Below are 24,706 nucleotides of genomic sequence, written 5' to 3'. Positions count from 1 at the left end.
CTTTTTCTACGGTTGTCTCTCTCTCTCTCTCTCTCTCTCTCTCTCTCTCTCTCTCTCTCTCTCTCTCTCTCTCTCTCTCTCTCTCTCTCTCTCCCTCTCTCTCTCTCTCTCTCTCTCTCTCTCTATCTCTATCTCTCTCATCCACATTGCAGTCCTGTCACGTTCCCTCTGCTCCCCCCATCCGCCTCAACCGCTCCAGGAGAGGCAAGGAGAGAGGGAAGGAAGAGTGCAGCTGAAAAGCAAACAGACATGTCGACAGCCAACGCATAAAGTCTCCCATCGGCTGTTCGTGGATTTCTTCGCGGGACCTGAGTGAGTAAAGACCCCGTCTCCCCACTGCCGCTGTATGGTTCTTAGCGCTAGTGGGAGGGGAAGGGGGAGGCAGACAAAGGCGAATAGAAATGGTTTGCGTTAGTGCCAAGGATTTAGTGCCTTGATAGGTCATATTAATGACTATTTGGACATGCAGTAATTCTATAATTACAATTGTGCCCAGTAATGTTACTAATTGACATTATTGTATGGATGTAGCTATTAACATAGTCTTGATTTTGGATGGTAGGCTGTGTTTCTAGGGAAGAGGGGCCGGATTGCGCCAGGCAGGGAGAGCTATGTATCGGCCCTGGTTGGACAGTGGGTTCGCGAGGAAAGGTAGACGCTGGGATTATGTGACATGAATATGTGTTGTAGTAAGCAGCTGCCGCGGTCATTGCTGGTTGGTTTGCGCCACGGTGCAGGGCCGTGGGATGGAGAACAGGGGGAGGAAGGTAAGAAGGAAGGAAACAAGGAAGGAAGAGTCACGAAAGAAAATCAAAGTAGGTCTAACCACACCTGTTCTGGATGCATAGATAAATGGATAGATGAGTGGATGGATGGATGAATAGATTTCTGCGCGCGAGAGAGAGAGGAAAAATGAGAGAGGGTGACAGGAGAGAGAGGGGCCTGAGTTATTAGCCAATCAAGTGGCTAGAGGAAGTAAACAGCGTTGTCTTGTAGGTCAGACAGTTATTATCCAATGAGGACCAAATTGCAATACTTCAGTAGTGTCTATTTAAATATTGATCCAGCACAATATGTTTAACCTCATAATTATAGTGTGAAAAGGATACTAGAGTCCACTTAATATAAACCTGCATGTATTTATCCACTTAATACAAACCTGCATGTATTTATCCACTTAATACAAACCTGCATGTATTTATCCACTGAATACAAACCTGCATGTATTTATCCACTGAATATAAACCTGCATGTATTTATCCACTTAATATAAACCTGCATGTATTTATCCACTGAATATAAACCTGCATGTATTTATCCACTGAATACAAACCTTCATGTATTTATCCACTGAATATAAACCTGCATGTATTTATCCACTGAATACAAACCTGCATGTATTTATCCACTGAATATAAACCTGCATGTATTTATCCACTGAATACAAACCTGCATGTATTTATCCACTGAATAAAAACCTGCATGTATTTATCCACTGAATACAAACCTGCATGTATTTATCCACTGAATATAAACCTGCATGTATTTATCCACTGAATACAAACCTGCATGTATTTATCCACTTAATACAAACCTGCATGTATTTATCCACTTAATACAAACCTGCATGTATTTATCCACTGAATACAAACCTGCATGTATTTATCCACTGAATACAAACCTGCATGTATTTATCCACTGAATATAAACCTGCATGTATTTATCCACTGAATACAAACCTGCATGTATTTATCCACTTAATACAAACCTGCATGTATTTATCCACTTAATACAAACCTGCATGTATTTATCCACTGAATACAAACCTGCATGTATTTATCCACTGAATACAAACCTGCATGTATTTATCCACTTAATACAAACCTGCATGTATTTATCCACTGAATACAAACCTGCATGTATTTATCCACTTAATACAAACCTGCATGTATTTATCCACTCACTCTACAAACCTCTCTACTCTCTCTCTCTCTCTTTCACACACACACACACACACACACTCTCTCTCTCTCTCTCTCTCTCTCTTTCTCTCCTTCTATTTCTCTCCAGCCAGGGAATACTGTGTGCAGGGTAAAGGAAGGCTTTTGATACAATCAATATCAATAGATTTGAGCCGTTTCACTTGGAGCTCTCCTGTGTGTGTGTGTGTGTGTGTGAGAGAGAGAGAGAAAGAGAGCAAGAGAGAAAGCGACACGATAGCCTTGACTGACTGACTCACGGTTTCTCATCGTTACGCAATCAATCCTCTCTCTTCAGCACAACATTCTGCTCCTCCTCTCCTCTTCCCAGTCCTCTCTTTTCGTTTCTCTCTCTTCTGCTCCCTCTCTTCCTCTGCTCATTTCCCCCTCACTCCAATCTTCTATTTTCTTCTCTTCCCCCGTCTCTCATCTTCTTTTCCCTGCTCTCCAGTCTTCTTTTCATATCTATCGTCCTCTCCTCTCCCCCTTTCTTTTCCACTCCCCTTCTCCTCTTCTCTCCTCTTGTCCTCTTCCTCTCATTCCATAATCACCTCTCTCTGACATCTCATCTCAGGTTGTCTGGTTATTGTACTGCAGTATTTTCCCAGCCACTGATTCACATCATTACCTTTTATTACATTATCCTTACTGTTATATTATCATTACATTTGGTTGCATGGTCCTTGTTGTTACATTACCACTGCACTTGATTGCATTATCCTTATTGTAACATTATCGTTGCATTTTATTACATTGTCCTTATTGTTGCATTATCGCTGTTGTAGTTGCTGTTGCTGTTATTATTGCATTATTCATTATTCATTTTTTACCTTCATTATCATGGCCTTCTTCAGTGTGTGCTAGCTGCTTCTAAACTAATCTCGTACAGCAGCCAACCGGCTCTCTGTCTGTCTATATGCAGGAGCAATTGAGCCTGAGGACAGCTCTCTGTCTGTCTATATGCAGGAGCAATTGAACTGGCTAGTAGCTTCTGATTGTTATTGTTTTTTGATTAGTAGCCCATTACCTTCTGCATGGTGGCCTCCAAGTTACATGAATCAGGCAAAGAGAGACTCCTTCTCCTGATGTCATTTTCCTGGTTAAAGACAGCATAGAATTATACTGCATCTCATGTTTTCGAGTGCAGTCTTCTCCTCTCATCCATCCGGCCCTGTGTTTATAATCTATTATTTTATTGTCATCATCAGCATCGCTCTGACTGTCATTATGATTTTAAAGCAGCCTCTTATGTCCCGAAGAGGTCTTCAGATCCTCTCTCATGCTATCTGCTGTATTATCATGGTAATCAACCTAATGTATTATAATGGACTTGGATTGCTGTTGTTAGTTCCTTGTTGATGAATGTAATGGGTGTTTTCCACGTCACTGTCTGGTATGTATCCTGAACTGTGTTATAACCTCTATATAAATATATATACTATAAATGTCAATTATATTATAATTAAGCACTAAGGTCAGAGGTGGTGTGGTATATGGCCAATATACCAGCTAAGGGCTGTTCTTACGCATGACACAACGCGGGGTGTCAAGACACAGCCTTTAGCCGTGGTATATTGGCCATATATCACAAATCCCTGAGGTGCTTTATTGTTATTATAAACTGGTCACCAAGGTAATTAGAGCAGTAAAAATAAATGTTTTGTCATACCTGTGGTATATGGTCTGATATACCAACGCTGTCAGCCAATCAGCATTTAGGGCTCGAACCACCCAGTGTATAATAATATTTACTCTGCGTTGCGTTGTGCCTAAGAACAACCCTTAGCCGTGTTATATTGGCCATATACCACACCCCCCTAAATATAGCACTATAACTCATATATCTATATACAATATAAAATGATATTTTCACTCATGTGAAAACCAAGTTTATTCTGGTACCAGTCCAAGTGTTGGTTCCAGGATGTAAAACCAGAGTACAACCAGGAACAGTAACGTTAATGCGACGGTGCCAGTAGTTCACAAACAAAGGGACATGCAGAAGCATCACTCTGCTGGGTCTGATAGGATCCCATTTAACAGTAGTCATGTGTGTGTTTCTGTATGTAGTGTGGTGAGGGGTGGGTGTGTGCCGCTGCCCTGGGTTGGGTCTGATAGGATCCCATTTAACATTAGTCATGTGTGTGTTTCTGTATGTAGTGTGGTGAGGGGTGGGTGTGTGCCGCTGCCCTGGGCTGGGTCTGATAGGATCCCATTTAACATTAGTCATGTGTGTGTTTCTGTATGTAGTGTGGTGAGGGGTGGGTGTGTGCCGCTGCCCTGGGCTGGGTCTGATAGGATCCCATTTAACATTAGTCATGTGTGTGTTTCTGTATGCAGTGTGGTGAGGGGTGGGTGTGTGCCGCTGCCCTGGGTTGGGTCTGATAGGATCCCATTTAACAGTAGTCATGTGTGTGTTTCTGTATGTAGTGTGGTGAGGGGTGGGTGTGTGCCGCTGCCCTGGGCTGGGTCTGATAGGATCCCATTTAACATTAGTCATGTGTGTGTTTCTGTATGCAGTGTGGTGAGGGGTGGGTGTGTGCCGCTGCCCTGGGTTGGGTCTGATAGGATCCCATTTAACAGTAGTCATGTGTGTGTTTCTGTATGTAGTGTGGTGAGAGGTGGGTGTGTGCCGCTGCCCTGGGTTGGGTCTGATAGGATCCCATTTAACAGTAGTCATGTGTGTGTTTCTGTATGTAGTGTGGTGAGGGGTGGGTGTGTGCCGCTGCCCTGGGTTGGGCCTGATAGGATCCCATTTAACATTAGTCATGTGTGTGTTTCTGTATGCAGTGTGGTGAGGGGTGGGTGTGTGCCGCTGCCCTGGGCTGGGCTGAAGGCAGAGGAGGTAGGATGCTGTGGCTCTCCCTGCTGTCTGTGGTGGTCCTGGGTTGTGTGACCCCGACCCAGACACACATTCACACACACACCCCGACGCCCACCTCCACACACACCCCTATGGTGGACAGCTCGGAGGAGGAGGTGGACGAACCGTGCTTCGAGCCGTGCACGTGCGAGGTCAAAGAGGGCGTGTTGCACGTGCACTGTGATGGGCGGGGCTTCACTAACGCCAGCCAGGTGACTGCACTGCATTAGCTTAATCTAATGTACCTAATTTTATAATATACATACTGCAGTATATTAATAAACAACCCTGTTCTGCACTGTACTGCATTACTGCACTAAATGTACTGTTTCTGTTTTGGCATATGTGTATTTGTATACGATTAAATAAAGTCAACCAACCAATCAATCAATCAATCAACCAATCAGGTGTCCCAGTCTTGGCTCCGCCCCTTCAAGCTCAACCTGCAGAGGAACTCCTTGAGGCGTCTCTATAGCAACGGCTTCCTGCACCATAGCAATGCCGTGGCGATAAACCTAGGCAACAACGCGCTGCAGGACATCCGTGCCGGGGCGTTTCATGGTCTGGGGACACTGAGACGCCTCTATCTCCACGAGAACAAGCTGGAGGTGTTCCGCAACGACACCTTCTCTGGCCTGGAGGCACTGGAGTACCTGCAGGTAGGTCCTGACATCATTACTACCCATCAGATCCATCAATGGTCAATCCTCATCAATAATCACTGTGATTAGTCTACATCCATACTTACTGTGACAACGCTAATCAATAAGTTATGTGTGATCTCCTGAGCCTGATGAGTTCCTGTTTGTGTCAAAATGTCACATTTGAACACTTTGACTTTACCTTTATCCCTTCTACCTACAGGCCGACTACAATGTCATCAAACGCATCGACAGCGGGGCGCTACGCTACCTGCATAAATTACGAGTGCTCATCCTCAATGACAACCTGATCCCTGCTCTGCCTCCTCATCTCTTCAGGTATCTGCTGATTAAACTTATTAAACATGCTTTACCATGTCCACATCATGGGTCTGTTTCTCACTCTGACCAAGGTAACTGTCTGAAAAAGTTGTTTTCAGTCACATCTATAACATGTATCAGTCATGTTGCTTATTCTTCAATAACATGATCACCAATTCCAATTCCAATTTTTCGCAGTGTGGAAATTTCATTCCTGAATTGAAATGGAATTGACCCCAGCCGTAATGATCCCTTCCACCCCCAGATCTGTGTCTCTGACCCACCTGGACCTGCGGGGGAACCGTCTGAAGAGCCTGGCCTACGCCGGGACCCTGGAGTACGTGGGCCGTAGCCTGATGGAGCTCCAGCTGGAGGAGAACCCCTGGATCTGTGGCTGTGAGGCAGTCCAGCTGCAGACCTGGCTGGGACACATCCCCTACACCGCAGTGGTGGGGGACATCACCTGCGAATACCCCTTCCACCTGCACGGGAAAGACCTGAGGGAGATACCACGCAAAGAACTGTGTGCCGGAGAGGTGGAGGGAGAGGGGGAGAAGGAGGGAGAGAGGGAGAAGCACGGAGGGGTACAGCCTCCTCAGCATCCGCCCTCTCACCCGAAAGTGAACCCCAAGCCTGGGAGGCCCAGACCAACCAAGCCGTCCTCCATGGTTCACCATCAGAACACACATACCTCATCTTCTTCAACTTCATCATCGGCGGAGCGGAGGGGGAGAGAGAGGTCCCCTCGGCCCACCAAGCGTCCCCGGCCCTCCAGGATGCCCCCCACCCAGCGTAGCCTCCTCCCCAACCAGCCCCCTCCCATCGCAGGGTACCAGACTCGCCCCCCCATCCCCATCATATGTCCTCTGGGGTGTACCTGTAACCTCCACATCTCAGGTACAGTTTGGATGGGACTTCTTTGGCTCAGCAGTATGACATCACACACAGCTGGGTGACTTCCTGATAACAGATATAAACAACAGAAAGATTTGAATTTGCCAAGACTGCTACTATTGTGCTATTCACAATGTGGGCAAGCCACAAGGGGCACAAACTAACAGGGACAATCATGGCACTATGCACAGGGGACAAATGTGATTTATGTGGTTGTCTGTAAACAGGAAGTCGCCCCACTGTGTCTGATAATGTCATACTGCTGAGACTAGCTTTGCATACTGTATGTGCTCAATGCAAAACACGTTGGGCTGAAATGTATGAAAGAGCTGAACAAATAAAGTTGATACAGTATAATTGTTCCAGACCTAGGATTGACAGTCAACTGTAAGGAGAGCGGCTTCAACAACGTGTCCCAGCTCATGCCACGCCCCCTCAACGGACGGAAGCTGTACCTCAGCGGCAACCTCATCCAGCGGATCTATAAGTCAGATTTCTGGAATTTTTCCAGTCTGGATCTACTTCACCTGGGAAACAACCGGATCTCCTTTATTCAGGTTGTCATTAGCCAGAGGATCTCCTTTATTCAGGTTGTCATTAGCCAGAGGATCACCTTTATTCAGGTTGTCATTAGCCAGGGGATCTCCTTTATTCAGGTTGTCATTAGCCAGAGGATCTCCTTTATTCAGGTTGTCATTAGCCAGGGGATCTCCTTTATTCAGGTTGTCATTAGCCAGAGGATCTCCTTTATTCAGGTTGTCATTAGCCAGGGGATCTCCTTTATTCAGGTTGGCATTAGCCAGGGGATCTCCTTTATTCAGGTTGTCATTAGCCAGAGGATCTCCTTTATTCAGGTTGTCATTAGCCAGAGGATCTCCTTTATTCAGGTTGTCATTAGCCAGGGGATCTCCTTTATTCAGGTTGTCATTAGCCAGGGGATCTCCTTTATTCAGGTTGTCATTAGCCAGGGGATCTCCTTTATTCAGGTTGTCATTAGCCAGGGGATCTCCTTTATTCAGGTTGTCATTAGCCAGGGGATCTCCTTTATTCAGGTTGTCATTAGCCAGGGGATCTCCTTTATTCAGGTTGTCATTAGCCAGAGGATCTCATTTATTCAGGTTGTCATTAGCCAGAGGATCTCCTTTATTCAGGTTGTCATTAGCCAGGATATCTCCTTTATACAGGTTGTCATTAGCCAGGGGATCTCCTTTATTCATGTTGTCATTAGCCAGAGGATCTCCTTTATTCAGGTTGGCATTAGCCAGGATATCTCCTTTATACAGGTTGTCATTAGCCAGGGGATCTCCTTTATTCATGTTGTCATTAGCCAGAGGATCTCCTTTATTCAGGTTGGCATTAGCCAGGGGATCTCCTTTATTCAGGTTGTCATTAGCCAGGAGATCTCCTTTATTCAGGTTGTCATTAGCCAGAGGATCTCCTTTATTCAGGTTGTCATTAGCCAGAGGATCTCCTTTATTCAGGTTGTCATTAGGCAGAAAATCTCCTAGGGTTCAGATTGTCTTCGGCCTGAGGCGTCATACACCGGAAGCACCGATGGCCACGTTTGATATCTATGATTTAATTATGCGTAAAAAACAAAACATTAGGCCTATAACCTGTATTTCAGCATATACCTGGATAACATTGAGGGGCCCTGTGGCACAATGGACAGGAAGTCCCTGTATTTACCTTCTCTTTCTCTGTCTCTCTTTAACTCTCTCTCTTTCTCGGTCTCTCTTTAACTCTCTCTCTTTCTCGGTCTCTCTTTAACTCTCTCTCTTTCTGTCTATCTGTCTCTGTATCTCTCTCTCTCTTTCCGTATCTCTCTCTCTCTCTCTCTCTCTCTCTCTCTCTCTCTCTCTCTCTCTCTCTCTCTCTCTCTCTCTGTCTGTCTGTCTGTCTGTCTGTCTGTCTGTCTGTCTGTCTGTCTGTCTGTCTGTCTGTCTGTCTCTCTGGTTCTCCAGGAGGGAGCGTTCTCCAGCCTGCCGACCCTGAGGAGTCTCTACCTGAACGGCAACAACCTGCAGAGGCTTAGCCCACACATGTTCCTGGGTCTACTTAACCTCAGGTAGGACTGACTGTCACACACACACTCACTCACACACACACGTTCCTGGGTCCTGTATGATCATATCTCCTTGTAGGTACCTGTACTTTGAATACAATGAGATCGGTGTGGTGGAGGCGGGAGTGTTCAGCCCCATGCCGTCTCTCCAGCTGCTCTTCCTCAACGCCAACCTGCTGAGATCACTTCCTGTCGGAGTGTTCCAGGGCATCTCCCTCTCTCGCCTCAACCTCCGCAACAACCACTTCCTCAGCCTGCCTGTAGAGGGGGTGTTAGAGCACCTCACTGGACTGGTGCAGGTAGGAGGAAGGGATGGGGAGGGGTGTTTGTAGGGGGTTAGGTGTGTGTGCAGACAGGGTGTGTAGCAGGGTGGTGTGTATGAGTATAGGTGTGTATGTGTAACGTGTATGGGCACAGGTGTGTCTGTCAGTCTGTCTGTAAAGGGGATTCTAGAGCATCTAATTTGACTAGTCCAGATGTTCCTCATTTTGTATGGCACCAATCACATTTCTATGGAAACAGACTGAAAATAAAGCTTTTCCCATCATCTCCTCCCAGGTGGACCTGCAGCAGAACCCATGGGAGTGCCGGTGTGATGCGGCCCCTCTGAAGCGCTGGCTGGAGGGCCTGAGTGCAGTGGTGGTGGTGGGGGAGGTGGTCTGTCACTCACCAGAAGAGACCACAGGTACCGGGGTCTAAGGCTCATGGCAGCACAGTTAACATTCTAATAAAAAGCATGAGCTGGCACACACCCAGATAACATTATTTTGTGTAGATGTGCTTAATAACGGTGAATAAACTGCAAGCTATTAAAAAAAAGAGAGACGCACACTCTATGTATATAAACGCCCAGTCATTTATTGGGTAAAACAGCAACATCTGAAGGCTTCCAAACGTCTGCGGAAACATTGGTGTTTTACCCAATAAATGAAAAGGAGTTTATATACTGTATATATAGAGTGTGCGGCTCTATTTCTTTTTCTAGCACAGTTAACATTACCACACCGTTCACCATTCCTCTCCCCGTGACACTTCCCAGGTGTAAAGGAGTGTCTATGTGAATTCATTAATCGGGCACCACTTGTTTGTTCTGAGTCAGCACTTAGCCACAAGGGATAAATACAATGATCACATAATTCTATGTGAAGGTAATTGAGTACTGTTAAATGGCAAGGCAATGCATTCATGGAGAACAGTAGATACTTTATTAACAAGGGATTTATTAGGAAATAAACAGGATCATTGTGCTGAATGTTTTTAATTTTTTTTTATTTTTACAGGCAAGTCAGACACATTCTTATTTTCAATGACGGCCTGGGAACAGGCCCGAGCTGACAAGGTACAAATCTGTCGTTCTGCCCCTATTCAGGGGCAGAACGACAGATTTGTACCTTGTCAGCTCGGGGGTTTGAACTCACAACCTTCCGGTTACTAGTCCAACGCTCTAACCACTAGGCTACCCTGCCGCCCCATGTAAAGGATGAATGAATAATACAGGTGTTTGTATAATGCTAAATGAAATGAAAGGAAGGGAAAAGGTGTGGGGTATTTCCATAGTATTTGATTAAATGGTAAAACGACCAGGAGTTTGAAAGTCCTGAATATGAATAGAGACAGGAATGTTCAGGGGAAAGATAGCCATTAATAACAGATATAAAAGTAACAAAACATAGAATACACACTTTTCCTCACATTCAAATCTGGGAGGATGAGATGGAGCTGGACAACTGTTTTACATATCTGTCTGGAACCAACGGTCTTCAGAAAACTCTCCTTGCACGCAAAGTCCAAAACAAAGGATTTCAGAAGCAATGTTCCCTATAAACTGACCGCAGAGGAAATAGAAACCTGTGCGAGAAGCACGAGATTGAGCTACACTAGAGTTTCCATGGAGGGCGTAGTGTCTGTTTCCTAATCAGTGACCTTAATTCATCAATCAAGTACAAGGGTGGAGCGAAAACTCGCAGACACTCGGCCCTCCATGGACTGAGTTTGACACCTGTGGTTTACGCTATTAGCGTTTCCTTCTGCTTAGGGAATTGTGATAGAATCAACAGATTTAGTATGTGATTTTATTTTAAGCAGAGCGCACCGGAGGAGGATTCTATTGCATTGACAGACACGAGCGTTCGCAAGAAGTTGTGTTTGTTTTGAGATCAATGCGTGTAACGTAAACTCCTACATCGCCTTGGTCTGTACAATTGCCCTTATTTTAGCCCCCCAAAACATAATACTTACAGATCATCTGTAATGTCAATACCATTGTAAAGCACAATTTCTCCCCTTTCTAACAAAATCAATTACATGACCTAAACACTGTCCGTTTCTTTTTAAAAATGGCGGGTGGGGAAGCGAAACTAATGCATGATAGTGAGAAGGACAGATGTCGTGTGGGAAAATTGCTTTTTTCACTCGATCTGTCCAACTTATCACCTTATCGACCTCTAAAATGTAAATAAAACACTATAAAGAGTTTATATAATGTGTCATTACATACCTATTTGAAGGTTTGTGTCGAATTTGAATCGGGTTTTTAGGGCGGTGCTAAAGTGATCTTAGAAGTAAATAGCGGCTTTGAGAATGATGATCGCATGCAATGATGACGAAAAAAATGACTAGGTATCCCCCCTTACCTCGTCACTGTCCATTTCTTGTTTTTAAACGATGGGAGAAGTGCTACACCTGGTGGAGAAAGATTGTAAGACAGAAATAGTTGCTTTATGCGTGCTGTACGTTATGACATGACACGTCAAGATGTCCGTTTTTTTCAACTTTTCTCCAATACTATAGAGCCATTACCATGGCGATCAACGCTTGAATAGAAACTGTCAGTCAAGTTCTTCCACACCGATCTTAACAAACCATTTATGTATGGACCTCGCTTTGTGCACAGGGGGCATTGTCATGCTGAAACAGGAAAGGGTCTTCCCCGAACTGTTGCCACATAGAATCGTCTAGAATGTAATTGTATGCTGTAGTGTTAAGATTTCCTTCACTACAAATAAGGGGCCTAGCCCGAACCATGAAAAACTGCCCCAGACTATTATTCCTCCTCCACCAAACTTAACAGTTGGCACTATACATTCAGGCAGGAAACGTTCTCCAGGCATCCACCAATACCAGATTTGTCTGATGCCAGATGATGAAGCATGATTCATCACTCCAGAGAATGCATTTCCACTGCTCCAGAGTCCAATGGCAGCGACTCTTGGCATTGCGCATTATGATCTTAGGCTTGTGTGCGGCTACTCGGCCATGGAAACCCATTTCATAAAGCTCCCGACAAATAGTTATTGTGCTGACTTTGCTTCCAGAGGCAGTTTGGAACTCGGTAGTGAGTGTTGCAACCGAGGACAGATGATTTTTGCATGCACTCCCATTCTGTGAGCTTGTGTGGCCTACCTCTTCGCGGCTGAGCCATTGTTTCTCCTACACGTTTACACTTCACAATAACAGCATTTACAGTTGACTGGGGCTGACTTGTTGGAAAGGTGGCATGTTATGACTGTGCCACTTTGAAAGTCACTGAGCTCTTCAGTAAGGCCATTCTACTGCTAATGTTTGTCTATAGAGATTGCATGACCGGGTGCTCGATTTTTATACACCTGTCAGCAACGGGTGTGGCTGAAATAGCCAAATCCACTAATTTGAAGGGTTGTCCACATACTTTTGCATATATAGCGTACTTGTTTGAAGGACACGTGGCTAAAAAGGTGAATGCTTTCAAAAGTCTCATGGAATGTATGCCTCTGTTGAACACTACACATTGGCTGCTACTGTAGGCTGTATCATGGTAATGGTGCCGAAGGGGATGGCTGACGTTTTTTGGGCTCCCAACCAATTGTGATTTTTTTGTGTGGTTTTTTTTCGCATTGTTTGCAACATATTTTGTACATAATGTTTCTGCTACTGTCTCTTATGACCGAAAAGAGCTTCTGGATATCAGAACAGCGATTACTCACCTCGAACTGGACAAAGATTTGTTCTTTAATGAGTCTAACGCAAAGGATATTCTCTTGCTCCTGGACCAGGCCCAAATCCCCATCATTCACATGAAGAAAAGACATAGATACAGGTGGCGCAGATCCGGGTGCCTTGTGAGAATTATTTCGGCGAGAGGGTAACCCACCTCTACCATCCATTCTATTGGCCAACGTGCAATAAACTGGATGAGCTCCGTTCAAGACCATCCTACCAACGGGACATTGTGTGTCTATTTGTGAAAAACTGCTGGTGCACAATGTCTAATATTAAGGAAGTCTCGAGGTATTGCTCACCTGAGGTAGAGGACCTCATGATAAGCTGTAGACCACAAACTCTCTTGGTAGATACTATCTATATTTTTCGTAGCCGTCTATTTAACACCACAAACCGATGCTGGCCCTGAGACCACACTCTACGAGCTGTATAAGGCAGTCTTGAAGAGAGCGCGACAACACCTTTTCCCCCTCAGGAGACTGAAAAGATTTGGCATGGGTCCCTAGATCCTCAAAAAGTTCTACGTCTGCACCATCGAGAGCATCCTGACCGGTTGCATCACCGCCTGGTATGGCAACTGCTTCGCATCTGACCATAAGGTGCTACAGAGGGTAGTACGTACGGCCCAGTACATCACTTGGGGCCAAGCTTCCTGACATCCAGGACCTATATACTAGGCTGTGTCAGAGGAAGGCCGAAAAAATTGTCAAAGACTCCAGTCATCCAAGTCATAGGCTGTTCTCTCTGCTTCCGCACGGCCAGCGGTACCGGAGCCCCAAGTCTAGGTCCAAAAGGCTCCATAACAGCTTCTACCCCCAAGCCATAAGACTGCTGTACAATGAATCAAATAGCCACCCGGGCTATTGACAACTCCCCCCCTTGTTTTAACACTGCTGCTATTCGCTGTTTATTATCTATGCATAGTCACTTTACCCCTACCAACATGCACAAATTACCTCGACTAACCTGTACCCCTGCACATTGACTCGGTACCCCATGTATATAGCCTCGTTATTTTATTGTGTTTGAATAGTGGGAAAGGGACCTTTTCAGCTATACAAATGCACAAAATGAACCTTTAATCAATTCAAATGTATTCTCCTTCATTAGATATTCTAAAATACATTGAAATATGTTGTTTTAGTTGTTCATAACAGCTCTAAACCGGTGCTATAGAGCAAATAAACAGCATAGGATGACGGTGGAAGGAATCGGAGGGTTGTGACCTGTAAGAATGGGAGGATGGGGAAAAAGGCTACATTTATGAAAGGGGACAGAATGTGAAACCATATGGCACCAGTTAGCTTGAAGAAAGAAGAGAAAGCACTTTTGGTGCTCTCCACTGTTCTCCATGGAGAAGTAGTCTTCCTCAGTCTTCATCAGGACCCTGCTGGGTCTCTGTCTCCTACAGGCGTCTGAGTACCATTTGGAGGTGCATGCCGCCCTTTTTGCAGCAAGAAGGCTGATTGTCCAATGCTGGAACAGGTTTTTTTGTGCTAAATTATTTAAAAAAGGTATATCACATTCACATAAGTATTCAGAGCCTTTACTCAGTATTGTATGAACGGGGGTATGGCTCCTGCTGGGAACTTGCTGTGAACGTGGACCCCCTCTTCTTGTGTTCTCTGGCCAGTGAAGGGAGGTCCTTGCGTATCTTCAATGTGGTTGATGTCTGGCATGGATGTGTGAAGCTGACGCTCCTCTACACAGGTGTGTAGTGTAGGTGAATGCATGGATGTGTGAAGCTGACGCTCCTCTACACAGGTGTGCAGTGTAGGTGAATGCATGGATGTGTGAAGCTGACGCTCCTCTACACAGGTGTGTAGTGTAGGTGAATGCATGGATGTGTGAAGCTGACGCTCCTCTACACAGGTGTGCAGTGTAGGTGAATGCATGGATGTGTGAAGCTGACGCTCCTCTACACAGGTGTGCAGTGTAGGTGAATGCATGGATGTGTGAAGCTGACGCTCCTCTACACAGGTGTGCAGTGTAGGTGAATGCATGGATGTGTGAAGCTGACGCTCCTCTACACAGGTGTGTAGTGTAGGTGAATGCATGGATGTGTGAAGCTGACGCTCCTCTACACAGGTGTGCAGTGTAGGTGAATGCATGGATGTGTGAAGCTGACGCTCCTCTACACAGGTGTGTAGTGTAGGTGAATGCATGGATGTGTGAAGCTGACGCTCCTCTACACAGGTGTGCAGTGTAGGTGAATGCATGGATGTGTGAAGCTGACGCTCCTCTACACAGGTGTGCAGTGTAGGTGAATGCATGGATGTGTGAAACTGACGCTCCTCTACACAGGTGTGCAGTGTAGGTGAATGCATGGATGTGTGAAGCTGACGCTCCTCTACACAGGTGTGCAGTGTAGGTGAATGCATGGATGTGTGAAGCTGACGCTCCTCTACACAGGTGTGCAGTGTAGGTGAATGCATGGATGTGTGAAGCTGACGCTCCTCTACACAGGTGTGCAGTGTAGGTGAATGCATGGATGTGTGAAGTTGACGCTCCTCTACACAGGTGTGCAGTGTAGGTGAATGCATGGATGTGTGAAGCTGACGCTCCTCTACACAGGTGTGCAGTGTAGGTGAATGCATGGATGTGTGAAGTTGACGCTCCTCTACACAGGTGTGCAGTGTAGGTGAATGCATGGATGTGTGAAGCTGACGCTCCTCTACACAGGTGTGCAGTGTAGGTGAATGCATGGATGTGTGAAGCTGACGCTCCTCTACACAGGTGTGCAGTGTAGGTGAATGCATGGATGTGTGAAGTTGACGCTCCTCTACACAGGTGTGCAGTGTAGGTGAATGCATGGATGTGTGAAGCTGACGCTCCTCTACACAGGTGTGCAGTGTAGGTGAATGCATGGATGTGTGAAGCTGACGCTCCTCTACACAGGTGTGCAGTGTAGGTGAATGCATGGATGTGTGAAGCTGACGCTCCTCTACACAGGTGTGCAGTGTAGGTGAATGCATGGATGTGTGAAGCTGACGCTCCTCTACACAGGTGTGCAGTGTAGGTGAATGCATGGATGTGTGAAGCTGACGCTCCTCTACACAGGTGTGCAGTGTAGGTGAATGCATGGATGTGTGAAGCTGACGCTCCTCTACACAGGTGTGCAGTGTAGGTGAATGCATGGATGTGTGAAGCTGACGCTCCTCTACACAGGTGTGCAGTGTAGGTGAATGCATGGATGTGTGAAGCTGACGCTCCTCTACACAGGTGTGCAGTGTAGGTGAATGCATGGATGTGTGAAGCTGACGCTCCTCTACACAGGTGTGCAGTGTAGGTGAATGCATGGATGTGTGAAGCTGACGCTCCTCTACACAGGTGTGCAGTGTAGGTGAATGCATGGATGTGTGAAGCTGACGCTCCTCTACACAGGTGTGCAGTGTAGGTGAATGCATGGATGTGTGAAGCTGACGCTCCTCTACACAGGTGTGCAGTGTAGGTGAATGCATGGATGTGTGAAGCTGACGCTCCTCTACACAGGTGTGCAGTGTAGGTGAATGCATGGATGTGTGAAGCTGACGCTCCTCTACACAGGTGTGCAGTGTAGGTGAATGCATGGATGTGTGAAGCTGACGCTCCTCTACACAGGTGTGCAGTGTAGGTGAATGCATGGATGTGTGAAGCTGACGCTCCTCTACACAGGTGTGCAGTGTAGGTGAATGCATGGATGTGTGAAGCTGACGCTCCTCTACACAGGTGTGCAGTGTAGGTGAATGCATGGATGTGTGAAGCTGACGCTCCTCTACACAGGTGTGCAGTGTAGGTGAATGCATGGATGTGTGAAGCTGACGCTCCTCTACACAGGTGTGCAGTGTAGGTGAATGCATGGATGTGTGAAGCTGACGCTCCTCTACACAGGTGTGCAGTGTAGGTGAATGCATGGATGTGTGAAGCTGACGCTCCTCTACACAGGTGTGCAGTGTAGGTGAATGCATGGATGTGTGAAGCTGACGCTCCTCTACACAGGTGTGCAGTGTAGGTGAATGCATGGATGTGTGAAGCTGACGCTCCTCTACACAGGTGTGCAGTGTAGGTGAATGCATGGATGTGTGAAGCTGACGCTCCTCTACACAGGTGTGCAGTGTAGGTGAATGCATGGATGTGTGAAGCTGACGCTCCTCTACACAGGTGTGCAGTGTAGGTGAATGCATGGATGTGTGAAGTTGACGCTCCTCTACACAGGTGTGCAGTGTAGGTGAATGCATGGATGTGTGAAGCTGACGCTCCTCTACACAGGTGTGCAGTGTAGGTGAATGCATGGATGTGTGAAGCTGACGCTCCTCTACACAGGTGTGCAGTGTAGGTGAATGCATGGATGTGTGAAGCTGACGCTCCTCTACACAGGTGTGCAGTGTAGGTGAATGCATGGATGTGTGAAGCTGACGCTCCTCTACACAGGTGTGCAGTGTAGGTGAATGCATGGATGTGTGAAGCTGACGCTCCTCTACACAGGTGTGCAGTGTAGGTGAATGCATGGATGTGTGAAGCTGACGCTCCTCTACACAGGTGTGCAGTGTAGGTGAATGCATGGATGTGTGAAGCTGACGCTCCTCTACACAGGTGTGCAGTGTAGGTGAATGCATGGATGTGTGAAGCTGACGCTCCTCTACACAGGTGTGCAGTGTAGGTGAATGCATGGATGTGTGAAGCTGACGCTCCTCTACACAGGTGTGCAGTGTAGGTGAATGCATGGATGTGTGAAGCTGACGCTCCTCTACACAGGTGTGCAGTGTAGGTGAATGCATGGATGTGTGAAGCTGACGCTCCTCTACACAGGTGTGCAGTGTAGGTGAATGCATGGATGTGTGAAGCTGACGCTCCTCTACACAGGTGTGCAGTGTAGGTGAATGCATGGATGTGTGAAGCTGACGCTCCTCTACACAGGTGTGCAGTGTAGGTGAATGCATGGATGTGTGAAGCTGACGCTCCTCTACACAGGTGTGCAGTGTAGGTGAATGCATGGATGTGTGAAGCTGACGCTCCTCTACACAGGTGTGCAGTGTAGGTGAATGCATGGATGTGTGAAGTGACGCTCCTCTACACAGGTGTGCAGTGTAGGTGAATGCATGGATGTGTGAAGCTGACGCTCCTCTACACAGGTGTGCAGTGTAGGTGAATGCATGGATGTGTGAAGCTGACCTCCTCTACACAGGTGTGCAGTGTAGGTGAATGCATGGATGTGTGAAGCTGACGCTCCTCTACACAGGTGTGCAGTGTAGGTGAATGCATGGATGTGTGAAGCTGACGCTCCTCTACACAGGTGTGCAGTGTAGGTGAATGCATGGATGTGTGAAGTTGACGCTCCTCTACACAGGTGTGCAGTGTAGGTGAATGCATGGATGTGTGAAGCTGACGCTCCTCTACACAGGTGTGCAGTGTAGGTGAATGCATGGATGTGTGAAGCTGACGCTCCTCTACACAGGTGTGCAGTGTAGGTGAATGCCTGGATGTGTGAAGCTGACGCTCCTCTACACAGGTGTGCAGTGTAGGTGAATGCATGGATGTGTGAAGCTGACGCTCCTCTACACAGGTGTGCAGTGTAGGTGAATGCATGGATGTGTGAAGCTGACGCTCCTCTACACAGGTGTGCAGTGTAGGTGAATGCATGGATGTGTGAAGCTGACGCTCCTCTACACAGGTGTGCAGTGTAGGTGAATGCATGGATGTGTGAAGCTGACGCTCCTCTACACAGGTGTGCAGTGTAGGTGAATGCATGGATGTGTGAAGCTGACGCTCCTCTACACAGGTGTGCAGTGTAGGTGAATGCATGGATGTGTGAAGCTGACGCTCCTCTACACAGGTGTGCAGTGTAGGTGAATGCATGGATGTGTGAAGCTGACGCTCCTCTACACAGGTGTGCAGTGTAGGTGAATGCATGGATGTGTGAAGCTGACGCTCCTCTACACAGGTGTGCAGTGTAGGTGAATGCATGGATGTGTGAAGCTGACGCTCCTCTACACAGGTGTGCAGTGTAGGTGAATGCATGGATGTGTGAAGCTGACGCTCCTCTACACAGGTGTGCAGTGTAGGTGAATGCATGGATGTGTGAAGCTGACGCTCCTCTACACAGGTGTGCAGTGTAGGTGAATGCATGGATGTGTGAAGCTGACGCTCCTCTACACAGGTGTGCAGTGTAGGTGAATGCATGGATGTGTGAAGCTGACGCTCCTCTACACAGGTGTGCAGTGTAGGTGAATGCATGGATGTGTGAAGCTGACGCTCCTCTACACAGGTGTGCAGTGTAGGTGAATGCATGGATGTGTGAAGCTGACGCTCCTCTACACAGGTGTGCAGTGTAGGTGAATGCATGGATGTGTGAAGCTGACGCTCCTCTACACAGGTGTGCAGTGTAGGTGAATGCATGGATGTGTGAAGCTGACGCTCCTCTACACAGGTGTGCAGTGTAGGTGAATGCATGGATGTGTGAAGCTGACGCTCCTCTACACAGGTGTGTAGTGTAGGTGAATGCATGGATGTGTGAAGCTGACGCTCCTCTACACAGGTGTGCAGTGTAGGTGAATGCATGGATGTGTGAAGCTGACGCTCCTCTACACAGGTGTGTAGTGTAGGTGAATGCATGGATGTGTGAAGCTGACGCTCCTCTACACAGGTGTGCAGTGTAGGTGAATGCATGGATGTGTGAAGCTGACGCTCCTCTACACAGGTGTGCAGTGTAGGTGAATGCATGGATGTGTGAAGCTGACGCTCCTCTACATAGGTGTGCAGTGTAGGTGAATGCATGGGGCTCTTCCACTGTTGTTCCTTTATTTGTTTGGTTTATTGTACTTCAGTGACTTACAGAAAGTGCCTTTCTTTTCATTGTGTATCTTTGTTGTAGGTACAGACCTTCGCTCTCTTTCCCTGGACCTCCTCTGTCCAGACCTGGACACCCACCAGGCCACGGTGGAGAACCATGGGGAGTGGAACAGCTCCACAGCCCCAGACGGTGGTTTCCCTCTGGGCTACCCCGTGCCAGGCAATGGCCCCCTGGGTCCCATCACCAAGGCTTCCATCCCTCTGTCGGTGTTGGTTCTCAGCCTGCTGGTGCTGTTCGTGTCGGCGTTCTTTGCGGCAGCGGCGCTGATCGCCTATGCCCTGAGGAGGCGGGACAAGCTGCCGTTCCGGCGGCAGGGTGAGGTGGATCTGGCCGGGATCCAGATGGAATGTGGGATATTCACCGAGCAGCAGCACCACAGGTTACCGGTACCAAAGACCCCTCCTCCGTCTGCCTTGCAGCATAGCCTCGTCTACGATAGCATCCTCCCCGTCGTTCCTGGCCCTGACCCTAACCTCAGTCCCTCAACACACATGAGCCCAGTCTATAAGAATGAGGATGATTCAGTGGTGAGGCAGCAACAGCAGCAGTTCTCTGCCTCTAAAGAGAAAGGGAACGTGGGAAGACACAGCTCAGTGGCGGGGAGAGAGAGCGAAGGACACTATCGTTTGGTGGCAGAGAGAGAGAGAGAATGGAATATGGAGGTGTCCCCCCCCTCCATCAGTACCGTTGCTGGGGCAGTGGGACCCCCTCTTTCAGATCTCCACGGAAATGGGACCCTCTGCCCAACGGTCATAGACAGCCAGGGCCCCACCCCCAAGGTGGGATTGGTTGACTGCCTGTTTGGGATCTCTGGAATGTCCGCCGCCGTTCCAGAGTTCCGAGACCTGCCGGACAGGTATACACGTCCCCCACCACCCCGCTATCCCCACCCTCCACAACCCCCTCAGCCCCCCGAACCCAAAGAGGAAACTAGAGCCAGCCAATCACTCGTGGTTACTACAATGACAGCGTGCGTGGGGCCAAGCAGTAGTAATCAGAGCCAGAACTCAGAGTTTCCGCGAGAGTTGAGAATGAGACTCAGTACCAAGCCGGATTACATGGAAGTCCTGGACAGATCTTATCAGTTCTAATAGATGTTCTAATGTTACTATGGAACCGCTGGTGTTGACAATAAATGACTCCTGTAATATGTCATGTCTTGAACATGTTGATATGCAGAGGTAAACCTGTGTGTGGGGAGAGCTGTTAGGACTAGGAGGAAGTTACTCTTAGATGAGGCTTTGGAAAGGATAAGCTGATCCTAGATCAGTGCCTGAGACTAGCAATTATTTTTTGTAACATTGATGACTAAGTATCAGATCAGGCTTTTTTTATTCCCAGCATCACAAAACAAGACAATGTGGTGGGTGTGTGTTCATTGTGTATCTTTGTGGTCGGTACAGACCTTCGCTCTCTTTCCCTGGTGGGTGTGTGTTCATGTTAGACAATACAGTGGGTGTGTGTGTGTTCATGTTTGCTCTCTAAAGACCTGCTGATGAGACACTCAGTTGCTCTGCCTCACCAGTAACATCATGAAGCACAGTGAGAGAGAGAGACTGAGACACAGGGAGGAGTCAGGAATGAAGTGGTAAACAGAGGGGGGTGTAAACGCAGAGTCCCAGTCTGACGGGTGTCTAATGTAGCATGTAACACTTTCCATATGAAAAGAACGTGGAAGAGGTGTTGAAGTGTGTTTACCCTGGACACTACATACCCGGTATTAGTGTCACTGTGTCTGAGTGTTACTGTGGACCACATGCGGCTGGTGGTACTTTCATTGAGGAGGACGGGCTCATTGTAATGGCTGGAACAGAATCATGGAATGGTATCAAACGTGTTGGGTACCAATCCATTCACTCCATCCCAGCCATTATTATGAGCCGTCCTCCTCTCACTAGCCTCCTGTGGTGTGGAAAGAGGGAGATATGACACAGTCAAGTGCCTTAGCAACTAGCAGCCAGACCTGGGTCTAATACACATGTCCGATACTTTCAAAAAAGTGCTTGAGATGAGTTTGGATTTAGCTTACACACTTATGGGGCTATTCCGTTGGTGCCACAGTTGTACTGGGCAAACTAACTCAAAGGCAGCTCAAGTACAGTATTTGACACACGTATTTGACCAGGGCAGCAGCCAGCAAGTGGTCAAGGCTTATTTTTCTAGGAAGATCTATTTATCTAAACAGAGGTTTGAATACTAATGGCCGGGACTCAGAGCTGCTCTGGGAAATTGAGGGCCCTATTCAATCAAAAGCTGAAACTGTATTTCCCGGATTCTAGTCGAAAGTAGCCTTCCTCATGTGAAGAGACAGAGGAGTATACTTGCATTTGTAAGAGTTTATTTGCCTTTGTATGTTTGCATTTCCTGAATAGGGAATTTCCTGAATAGGGAATTTCCTGAATAGGGAATTTCCTGAATAGGGAATTTCCTGAATAGGGAATTTCCTGAATAGGGAATTTCCTGAATAGGGCTCTGAGTGTGTTTGTTCTCAGGTGGAATATAAGGACCTGCGGGATGCGAGAGAACCATGAGACACCGCTATAAACTCCTAAAGTGGATGTTGACTTGACTACTTTCATCGGACAAACGGCAGTCAAGTCACTTTAATGGATTTAAAGGGGAAAAAGAACAGAAAACCAGGACAAAGCGTTTCGACACGAGAAAGACACTTGAAATATCGATTATTATCTTTTAAAGGAGGTACCTTTTTATGCTTTTATCTCCTACAAATATTAGAGGAAATTGTGAATATATTTATTCTTAGTTTCTTGTGTGTTGGAGCTTTGCTACTGTATGGGATCATATTATATCAGTGTATAGCAGAGATGGCCAATCCTCCTCCTGGAGAGATACAGGGTGGTTTCCACTGGTTACCACAGCCACAAAGTCAAGATTGGCTGCATATAAAAAAATATGGGATTTTTTTGTTGTCTTTTTGGTCTAAAGTTAGCAGTGTGGTTCATGTTAGGATTAAGATTATTGTTAGGTTTAAAATCACATTTTAAGAAGAGAAATGGGCTGTGGAAGCTAGTAACGACCCTACTGTAGGTGTAGGCTTTTGCTCCAGCCCAACATAAACACTCAGCTTGTTCAGATGGTAATCTCTGCAGGAGGAAGTTTGGCCAGCCCTGGTGTAAAGGACAGTTCTGCATCTGGTTTAGCCTTCTCTACAGTGACCACATCATATATACAATAAAGGGTGCTACTCTAAAACCATGGCCTGAATTACACTGTGCCTCACACACACACACACACACACACACACACACACACACACACACACACACACACACACACACACACACACACACACACACACACACACACACACACACACACACACACACACACACACACCCAGAGTAGTACATTTAGAGCAGGCTCGTTCTTGCTGTTTGATGTAGTATGTCACACACATACACACACATACTCCGCTGTCCTCCAATGATGCATGAAGGCAGTATTTTTAGGTATGAAGTCTATAAGCAGTGTTAAACCCTTACAAACAAAAAGAGAGAGAGAATAACAAGCGGAACAGAGAGTAGAAAGAGAGAGGCCTTAGGACATGAAACCTTGAAGGATATAGATAGTCTCTAATAGCGTGAAATCTGCCGTATTAATGGTAGGAAATCTATACAATCTATTTGTGAGGAGAACATCGTAGGCTGTGGAGCCTAGGGGCGGTGAGTGTAGTGAGGTGCCATGTGGTGAATTCATTCTGTCTTTGAGGTCTCTGCCACCTGCTGTTCCTCTGACTGCCTCAGGAGGGAGACCAACAATCTGCTATTAGAGCCACAGTTAAAGGTATCGCAACACAAGTGCATATACACACGTCTAAGGTGGTTGGTGGGAGGAGATATCGAAGGATGACATTTTGCTAATCCAATCCGTTTTCCACGTTGATTCAATGTCATCACATAGATTCTTTGATTGAAATGGTGTGAAAACAACGTTGATTTGGTCAGATTTTTCCCAGTGGGGACACCATACATCATGGCATTATGTAAAATAAATATATTCAAGCACTGAAGGTAAGTCAGATTGACTCAACTTAGTATGTACTTTTCTAATAGCCAAACACCCATGCTTAATAAATTGCAAAGCATGACAGAAACATCAAGGGTATTTGACTCTTATCTCAACATCTCTGCACATTCAAGATTTATACCCCTCTGTTTGCCTGCTCGAGATCTTATCAGATCTGCTGTCAATCCACTGCACCTCCAGGACCAGGCCATCTAGAATCTTGTCACAAGCCTAACTTGTCATTTAAAACATTGTTTTTGTGTTTAATAATCCCTTATGCACAGAAGGACACTTACCATAAACCAGTGCTTCATATCATACAAAACCTGACACATTAAAACAATGTCAATTATCATTTTAACAATACCTCTGTTGTGTATGGGTGGCACACTGGATTTTGTTTTTTTAAGAGGGACACCTGGGTAAACATATGATCTGAGACAAAAGCAGAATGATAGAGTGATGTAGAGAGATGGACTACATAAACTGAACAAGTTCCACAGACATGTGACTAACAGAAGTGGGATAATGTGTCCCTGAACAAAATCAAAAGTAACAGTCAGTATCTGGTGTGGCCACCAGCTGCATTAAGTACTGCAGTGTATCTCCTCCTCATGGACTGCACCAGATTTGCCAGTTCTTGCTGTGAGGTGTTATCCCACTCTTCCACCAAGTTACCTGCAATTTCCCAGACATTTCTGGGGGGGAATGGCCCCTGCCCTCACCCTCTGATCCAACAGGTCCCAGACCTGTTCGATGGGATTGAGATCTGGGCTATTCGCTGGCCCTGGCAGAACACTGACATTCCTGTCTTGCAGGAAATGACGCACAGAACGAGCAGTATGGCTGGTGGCATTGTCATGCTGGAGGGTCATGTCAGGATGAGCCTGCAGGAAGGGTACCACATGAGGGAGCAGGATGTCTTCCCTGTTACCCTCCACCTTCAAACTGATCCCGCTCCAGAGTACAGGCCTCGGTGTAATGCTCATTCCATCGACGAAAAACGCGAATCCGACTTGTCAGTGAAGAGCACTTTTTGCCAGTCCTGTCTGGTCCAGCGGTGTGTTTGTGCCCATAGGCGACGTTGTTGCCAGTGATGTCTGGTGAGGA

The 24,706-nt window shown here is 46.7% G+C and overlaps 1 protein-coding gene and 1 long non-coding RNA gene across 3 annotated transcripts; both read left to right on the top strand.

Annotated features, from left to right (window-relative positions):
* LOC118370269 (SLIT and NTRK-like protein 3) lies at positions 1-22,776 on the top strand. 2 transcript variants are annotated; one of them, XM_035755215.2, is made up of 10 exons: positions 1-312; positions 4,770-5,054; positions 5,250-5,501; positions 5,707-5,822; positions 6,070-6,701; positions 7,065-7,255; positions 8,663-8,766; positions 8,843-9,062; positions 9,322-9,448; positions 19,592-22,776. In XM_035755215.2, the coding sequence occupies exons 2-10, from the start codon at positions 4,830-4,832 to the stop codon at positions 20,659-20,661; spliced, it is 2,937 nt and encodes a 978-aa protein (XP_035611108.2). In that variant the 5' UTR covers positions 1-312; positions 4,770-4,829; the 3' UTR covers positions 20,662-22,776. The 2 variants fall into 2 exon arrangements, with proteins under 2 accessions (XP_035611108.2, XP_052355335.1); XM_052499375.1 differs by lacking the exon at positions 1-312 and adding an exon at positions 728-815.
* Positions 14,315-19,556, top strand: LOC127916703 (uncharacterized). The gene is made up of 3 exons (XR_008095600.1): positions 14,315-14,613; positions 14,776-14,937; positions 19,202-19,556. It is a non-coding gene; the product is annotated as an uncharacterized LOC127916703 (long non-coding RNA).
* Positions 22,777-24,706: the final 1,930 nt, after the last annotated feature.

Source organism: Oncorhynchus keta, chromosome 37, assembly GCF_023373465.1.
Source record: "Oncorhynchus keta strain PuntledgeMale-10-30-2019 chromosome 37, Oket_V2, whole genome shotgun sequence".
Taxonomy (NCBI): Eukaryota; Metazoa; Chordata; class Actinopteri; order Salmoniformes; family Salmonidae; genus Oncorhynchus; species Oncorhynchus keta.
Note: the sequence above shows the minus strand (reverse complement) of the source record. Positions and strands in the feature narration are given on the sequence as shown.